Source organism: Camelus ferus, chromosome 27, assembly GCF_009834535.1.
Source record: "Camelus ferus isolate YT-003-E chromosome 27, BCGSAC_Cfer_1.0, whole genome shotgun sequence".
NCBI classification, from domain to species: Eukaryota; Metazoa; Chordata; class Mammalia; order Artiodactyla; family Camelidae; genus Camelus; species Camelus ferus.
In genome coordinates, this window is record NC_045722.1 from 2,997,079 (window position 1) to 3,005,461 (window position 8,383).

The 8,383-nt window shown below is 46.9% G+C and overlaps 1 protein-coding gene across 1 annotated transcript in view; it reads right to left on the minus strand.

Moving 5' to 3' along the window:
- HEXA (hexosaminidase subunit alpha) overlaps nt 1-8,314 on the minus strand; it is a 28,157-nt gene extending 19,843 nt beyond the window's left edge. The window contains 1 exon segment of the mRNA XM_032468984.1: nt 8,003-8,314. Coding sequence (XP_032324875.1) covers nt 8,003-8,255 — 253 coding nt within the window. The 5' untranslated portion in view covers nt 8,256-8,314.
- Between the last annotated feature and the right edge of the window lie 69 nt (nt 8,315-8,383).

Below are 8,383 nucleotides of genomic sequence, written 5' to 3' on the forward strand. Positions count from 1 at the left end.
AAACTAAAAAACATTCTAAGTCCTTCTCTCTGTGGACATTCGGGAATGCTTCTAAGTTTTTGATATGATAAACAATGCTCGAGTAAGTATTCATTTATATATTCTCTTTTTAAGTGGTTGTGAGAGACTTCTGTAGGAAAATTCTGAGGTGGAAATGGTGGGCCAAAGATATGAAAGTCTTTAGTTTTGATGCTGCCAATTACTCTTCCAAACTCCTGTACTGATTTATCTGAACCATGGCCCATCTTTCCACGTCCTTCTGAAACTAGACCATCTGAATTCTTTTTCATCTGTGCCAGTCTGACAGATACAGAAACACAGCACTGTTTTAATGTCCATTTCTTTACTAATGACTGAATCTGAGCACCGCTTCGTACTCACCCCTCATATTCTTTGCACTTTTTTGCAGAGCTCTTTCTAGATTTTAACCTTGTCTTCTAAGGCTGCAAATATTTGCCTCATTTTGTCCTTTACTTTTTACCCTTACGGACTCTTTTGCTTTACTTTGTATGCAGTCAAATCTGTTAGTCTTTTCCTTTATGGTTTCCGCTACTGGCTTGCTTAGAAAGGCCTCCTCAGCCCTGGGACTAAGTCGTTTCCTTTAATTCCTTCTAATAGTTTCGTGGTATGTCTTTACACCTTTAATACACTTTAACTTACTTTTGTGTTTGACATGAGGGAAAGATTTAAATCTTTTCCAAATGGATAACCAGTCATCCCTACATATTTACTAACACATCTTTTCACTTTTGATTGGAAACGCTTCCTTTATCTCATGTTAAATTCTCACGCATACACGAACTCTTGCTTGTCTCTGGGACTTACTTCCTTGGCAACCTATAGTCATGGAAATCTACCGCGGCGTAGATGCTCTCATCTTTCGTCACTCTGCCCAATATATAAACGCCTCTGCTCATTTTTGGGGCCCACACTCCCATCCCTACAAAGGTGGTTCCCCCTCCTCCACCAACCACCTGCATTACACATCACCCCACCCCTGCAAGCCCGCTGGAATCTTAGTTTATGGTTATTTAACTACCAACATCCTCGGTCTGGTCTGTTTCCTCCGTGACCGAAGCCCAGCCCTCCCCGGAATACTGCTTCCCCTATACTGTGCTCCTTCTCACATCCCGGGGTTGAGATATGGGGCTGCCCCCAGGCCATCCATCCTCTACCATCAAGTGGAAAACAAAACAACCACCACCCAAAAAAGCCTCTTTTGTGGCTCATACGTTCAGCTGTAAAATCTTGAGCCTCTCTTTGTCATGACACTCTGCAACTTCCTGGTCACTTTATTTACCCAAGACTTTGGATCCTAGTCTCGTCTTCCTCTCCACCTCAAGGCTGGCTATCCTCCTCGGTGACTGCAGCACTCAAAGAACCAACCCACGTGCTGGCTTAGCACTTGCCCAACGACATCCTCCTCCACACCCTCTCACGGCCGCCTTTTCTTCTCATCCCCAGAGACGTCCCAATCCATTCTCTCAAGCTTCAATACGTATGGCTAACTGTCCAAAATCAAACTGACTTTTTATAATTCTCACCTGCCTCTAACCTTTCAGCTGTCTCTCTCTCTCCTTGCCTGCTCACCCCTTCCCTTACTCTCCTACCATCTTCCCTGTCTTTGTGAACAGCAGAATATATTCAGGTCGCTAAATCACAAATCTGCCACACTGTTTTGACTGCTGCAGCTCTGTAGTATGAGACTGTAAAGTCTCTGAGGACAGGGGCAGCTCATTAACATTCTCTGGACCAGCGCTACTGACAAATTATAATTGCCTAATAAACGCTACCTGTACTAAGGATGAGTGGAAGGGAGGAAGCCAGCCAGAAATAGCGCTGGAATCAGGTAACAATGGGCCGGGGATCAAAATATTTACAACTTGAGTGCTAAGGATTACAGCAATTAGATGTTAGAGATTACCGTATTAAGTAATTAACACTAGAGTGTGGTCACGGCTTCATCCTACCTGGGGCCAGCAGTCTTCCAGGTGGCTATTGGTATAATGCTTGGTAAAGCCAGTTATGAGTAGTCCGCCCCCAGACCTCACAGTGAAAAGAGCAAAGTCTTGGCAAACAGACCTGACGGGAACTTCTGCTCCACCCTGCAGCTGTGTAACCCTGGACATGTTCCTTAACCTCTGAGTCTCGGTTTTGCAAGGTGGGTGTAGCACCGAACTCACAGAGCTGCTATGAAGATGAAAGGGCATGACACGCAGTAAGTGTCAGGTACTAAATAAAAGCTAGTTTCCTTCTACTTTCTACTGCCCTTTTCCTAAAAAGTCAGTTTAGCTACTTGGCTGGAGGAGCTCGGGGGCAGAGTGCCTTGCGGGATAACCACACCAGAGGAGCAGCTTCCCTGAGGGCTTTCCATGTGCTTCTGTTTGTTTGTTTGTTTGTTGTGGGGAGGTAATGAAGTCTATTTATTCAATTACTTTTTTTTAACGGAGGCACTGGGGATTGAACTCAGGTCCTCCTGCATGCTAGGCGTGCGCTCTATCACTTGAACTATACCCTCCCCCCACGAGCTTCTTACAGGAGCCTGAAGGCTCCACTACTGTGTGATGCCGCCCTGTACAGCAAACAGGCTGACAGTCCAATATATAAAAGGGCCATGGGCTTGGGACTCTGAATCTGCCTCAGACTAGGACTGTGACCCTAGTCAAAAGACCAAAGCCCCAGATGGGGGATCCTAGTACTAATTATTACCAGGACAAGGTTGAATGGGATAGTTATTAAACTTTCCATCTAGGACACAGTGTACCTGGTAAGCTACCCTTCCTCCCTTCCTCCCAACCCAAAGCTTTACAAAAGAAGAGGAGACTGCTTGCTGACACCCGAGTAGACAAGAGCCCAAAATTCCTGCATCTGAGCACACACTTCAGAGTAGCGAGCCCCACCCCACAGCCAGGCCACGGCCAACCGCGAGATGTGGACACAATGACAGCCACCTCTGCTGGCCAGGGATCGTGGCTGAGCGTGTGGCCAGGGAGCTTGAGCAATAACAGAAGCTTAAAACAGACGCGGGAGAAATAAAAGAGAGAAGTTTCTGACCCAGTAACAGGTCTTATTCACCAACGCCAGGAACAGAGAAGAAAAGCAAACGCATTTCTCTGTCACAACAGAAAATCCTTCACACACACGCCTTTCTGCCCTCCACAGACCCAGCGTCCTCTCTTCAGCTGACCTTGTCTGTGACCCCACAAAGGTGGGAGAAAGCTTCTCATCCAGTTGTAAACCGCTTGATGAGGCACGTAGCCTCTAATCTTACCACTTATTTCCAGGGCCAGCAGAGGAAGTTTAGGAAAATGCAGAAACGTAAGAGTAACCTCTTTCACTTCTAAAAGAAGTATTGGTTGGGCAGTAAAACTCCTTTCCTTCTGTATGATTGTCACCTAAAGAATGTCACTCGCCCTCGGGCTCTACAAGGACTGGGCAGGTGGCCACTGCAGCTGCAGACCTTCAGCACAGCCTGAAAGGAGCTCAGGGCAAAGATCAGGAGTGAGGCGCCCCGTGCCCCAGGAAAACCGGCAGAACAGGCCTGCAGGTAGTTCAATACTTTCAGGAGAAAATTTTATGACCCCAACGTCTTGCATCTTTTCATATCTAGAAAAGCACTAAAATTGTGAACTGAGATACCTGCTCCTTGTGACTAGCAGTGACCTTCTACAGGGAGGTGTGCCTGGTTGCACTCCCCCTTCTCCAAAACCACATGCATGTTGACCTCCCCCACCTCCTCGGAGCAGCTGCTCAGACCTATCTGAGGGGCTGTCTCCTGGGCTGTAGTTCTCAGTAAGCCCCCCAGTAAAACTGAAACTCACAGCCCTCACGTTGTGCATTCTTATTTCAGTAGACAAATCAATAGGAAAAGGACTGAGGTTTATGCCTTTAACAGGCTAAGAAATCGACAACATGCCCCTGCAAGACTGTAAGGAAAAAAAAAAGCCCATACCTGCTATTAAAGACAAAAACAAATTAAAAAAGAGGGCATCAAACTGGCAAAACCCTCCGACGCCCTGCTTCCCTCTTCTGTGTGGAGGTGAGGACATGCAGTGGAAGGAGACGGGACGAAGGGCAGTTCTAGGCTCGGACTTTTTACTTTTATTTTGTTTCATTTTTAAAATCATCAAGTTCTTCCTTCTATGTGTATCCCATCAGTAACTTCTTATTATCTTCAGAAATGCTTGGAATGTAGCCACGTTAAAAAAAAAAAAAAAAAAGGCAGCAGTTGGTTCCTGCAAATCAGGCAATTTGCCAAAGGCCCACAGTTAAGAGAAGCGATCAGCAAACCTTCCCCGGCTGACTCCTGAATACGTCACGTTCCAGACCTGAAGTCCTCCACTGTAAAGGGGTCTTCCAGCAGAACATCCAGGGTGGGGTGGGCTGGCAACAACAGCTCCAGGAAGGAATACTGGAGCCCTTCAGACACCAGGTCCAGACTACCCACACACCTTGGTCAAACTGAGCTTCCTGGGCTCAGCACCAGCCGGGGCTATTGGAAAAGCCTTATGATTCAGTAACAAAGAAAGAAAAAAAGAGTTGTGAGAAGACAGACTGGTTGAGGACTGCAGGCCAAGCGAATCTGGGCCTGGGGATTCAAAATGGAGCACAATTATTTTTGCCCCTCGCCAAAAACCAAGCTCCTGCTACCTGTTCCTCCCGGATAACTGTATTTCTCCCCTTATGCAGCCCTCCATCCTCCACACACCCCTTCACAAGAAAAATAACTACTACACAACTCTCTTCCTGCATTGTTTCTCCTCTTTTGCTTTTAAAAACCACATGTAACTGGCAATCAGGTCTTCCACAGGACTCTGCCTTGTCTTCGTCCTGGAAAGGTTAAAGTGCGCACAGCCACTAGTCGGGTCAGAGTGGAGAACTGCTCAGCAATGCGCTCCCTCCCCAGCCCAGCTGCTCCTTGTCAGCTTCCCTCCTCCACCCTCTGGAGGCATTCCCAGTCTGGGGAAGGGTTAAGAGCAGCTTGAGTTGGGACCACAGCATAGTGTGATCCTCCTTTCCCTGGAATCACATACTAATATTTCCATTTTGAAACCTGAAAGGAAAGACCATCAGTTCTAAATGAAACCCACAAATCATCTCCTTTTTGATGATCTTAGAAATAAACAAAAGCCATGAAGCCTTTTTACAATTTTTTCATACAAAGTAGTCCTTTTAAGTTAATATATGTAACAAATAATCAAGTATCTACTATGTTCCAGGAGTAGTTATAAAAGGAATGGCCAAAGGAGGTATTTTAGGAGATTTAGATTATAATGAACTATGCCCCTTATTAACTTGGTCACCTGTTTAATATCTAAGGATGAGCAAATCATTCATAATGGCAGCAGAAGGATCCAGATACTTATACAATAATCTTCCTTCCATTCTAGAATAAAAGGCTGGGGAAGGGGGTGGGAATTATTCTGTTCAGGCACAATGCTGTCCTAAGTAACTCGCAAGGATGTGCGTGTGAACACCCGAACAGGATGGGAACTTTATAACAACAAATAAAGGCTACGACTTCAATCAGCTAGTTTCAGGAAAAAGCAAAGAAGAATGCAGCCAAATGACATAATTGGATTTAGCCATTTTACCGGGGCTTTATCAACTCCATTAAGCACCCCCAAAAGTGTATGGAGCAACATCAGATGGGTGCAATCCCAAATAATCAGATCTTTAATTTGCAAACAGGATGTGGCTTAATAATAATAGGTCATTCGAGTATCAAGAGCATAGAATAATTCCATTCAGCAGGTTCAGCAGCCCGCAGCACACACCCTCCCACTGGCAGAAACACCTGCCAACTACAGAGACAGGGGCAAACACCAAACACCTGGACAGACCGCTGAGCTATTAATGGACTACAATGAATGGACCGTGGAGGCCACTTCAGAATGGAGTTGAACCTTAACACTAGACTTGTTTTTAAGAAAACCGAAGAATGAACTTCACTGAATTTCAGGCTCAGAACCACAAGTTGTGCTGCATTAAGAAAAACACTAACCCAAGGAAGTTACTTGGAGAAAGGAGATGGAGAGCTAGCTTCAGCTATGTTTTAACTTGTGTATGTTGTTTTCTTGACCAAAATCAGTCCCACAGAGAAACATACTATGGTCTGGGCTTTGTGGATGTTGCCTTTCTCCACAGATTCATCCTTGTTTTTGCAGAAAAAGGATTAAGGCTCAAGTCTTCTAAAAGCCTCTCCAGGAAACTGTGTTTTGAAGAGAAGACTCCGTTAGGAGGAACAATAGAGAAGGAAGTTACTTGTCTTGTCTCTGGTCATGTTCATCCAAATCAGGTTCCGTTCTCTCTCAATGGATTAGAGCCATCAACTAACAGAGCAAATTCATTTACAGGAAGGCAATAAATTGGAAATACTTTTTATTTAGTTTATCTGCCTCTAAATCTTTCATTAGGGAATTTGTAGCACACCATTGTCACATAACCTCCCCATTTCTGTTTTCTTGATTAAACCACAGTCCTACAGCAATGGAAGTAAAGGCTTAATTTACAAGTATAGGGATTATCCTAATTTATGTAACAGCAGTAAACACTCTGATTATCTTTTCAGCACTTGTAATACACTGTGTCTTTTGCTTCATATTTCCTCAATTGGACTGCAAAGCTTGGGCCCAGGCCACACACTTTTCTTGTAACCACCAGAGTGCCCAGCACTGGAAGAGGCACATACCAACCAATTAGATGACAGATCTAAGTCAGGCCCTAAATTTTCTATACCAAAATAAACATATTCTGAGCGCCAGTCTTATGCAAGGCATTCTATTATATGCCACAAAGAATTTAGAGAAGTATGTGGACGTCAGAGGAGGACTAAGAGCTTAGTGCAACTTACCAGTGAAGAACTACCTTGGATGCTGTTTCTTTCCCTAAATCATCCGTCACACTCTAAGTGCCACCTGTTTAACTAAATGCTCTTAATTCTATATATCAAATGAGAACATTTTTGAAAGCAATTTAAGCATACTTGAAACATGAGACAAAATGACATTACCACATGGCCCACCCGTAAATACAGCTTCCCTCCACAAACACCTACACGGCATAACCGGAGATCTGGGTTCCAGGAGTTTCAAGAAAACTCTAAATTTTAAGCCCATAAAGTAGAACTTTTATTGGCGTGGCTGACTCTATTCACGACTCTACTCATCAATTGCTATGAAATAATAATCCTCCAACACAACTTTCAGCAGCTGCCTTAAAGAAAATTGCCAGCGCCTGCTATTCCAGACGAAACCCATACCGGAAGCACTCCTGACTCTTCATTTCAATCCCACCCTCCCCCTCCCTCACCCCTCCCCAGCCCCCACCCTCATCACACACACCAGCCCAGCACTTTGAGCTCAATCATGGCCCCTTGTGTTTCTGCTCAAGCCTTCCTTCTTTCCTGGAATACCCTCCTTTCGGTCCTGGCCAGTTACATCTACCATCTCACTTTAAGTGGCTTGCTCAAAACTCGTTTCTTTATGGAAGTGTTCTATGTTTTCTCTCACAGTTTAAACATTTACCTGATATGCTACGTGTCAGATACTTTCATGTACTTCTAGATAAGTACAGTGTCTTACCAATTTTGGGTGTCAGTTCTGGTCTCCTCTCCCCAGCCCTGGTCACAGCCTCGCTAGGACCCTGGACACTTGAACACGGTCAGAGGCATCACCTCAGATGTGCACTGGCCCAGTATTTTCAGTAACTTGCCATCCTGACTGAACGGTGGTCTTAAAGCAGACATTTTGGTCACATACAGAGCCCGAGGGCAGGATTCCAGAAAAGCTCTGGCCCCAGAAGTGAAGCAGTGAATGGAGGTGGGGGACTAATCCTCGGGGAGGCCGAGAGGACACCTGGAGAAAAGGGGCAAGCGGAAGCGGAGACTAGAGGGCTGGGCCAGACCAGAGGGTTGGGCAAGGGGTGTCTCCGGAGGTCTGGGGAGCTGTCCCCTGCCAGGCCCTCCGGGCGGCCGGGAGCGAGGCCGGGCAGTCGGACTCACCCGCGGGGGAGGGGAAGCGCAAAGCCACGGAGCCGAAGAGCACGGCACGGTAGCGCTGGAAGGCCTCGTCTAGGACCGAGCAGCCCGCCTGGGCGGCCGAGCTGGCGTGGTAGCGGAACTGGAAGCCGTGCGGGGAGACGGTGTAGCGCCAGTCGGAGGTCTGGATGTACTGCGGCCACGGCCACAGGGCTGCCGCCCGGCCAGCCGACGCTGCCGCCAGCAGCAGCGGAACCCAGAGCGCGGGGCCCGCCATGACCCGCCGGTCTCCCCTCGCGCAGCCGCCCGGGCCGCGTGACCGCGCGGTCAGGTGAGCGGCGCCCGCGTGACGATTGGCGGGTCACGTGGCCGGAAGCGGCGCTGCGAGGGCGACTCTCCGCCTCC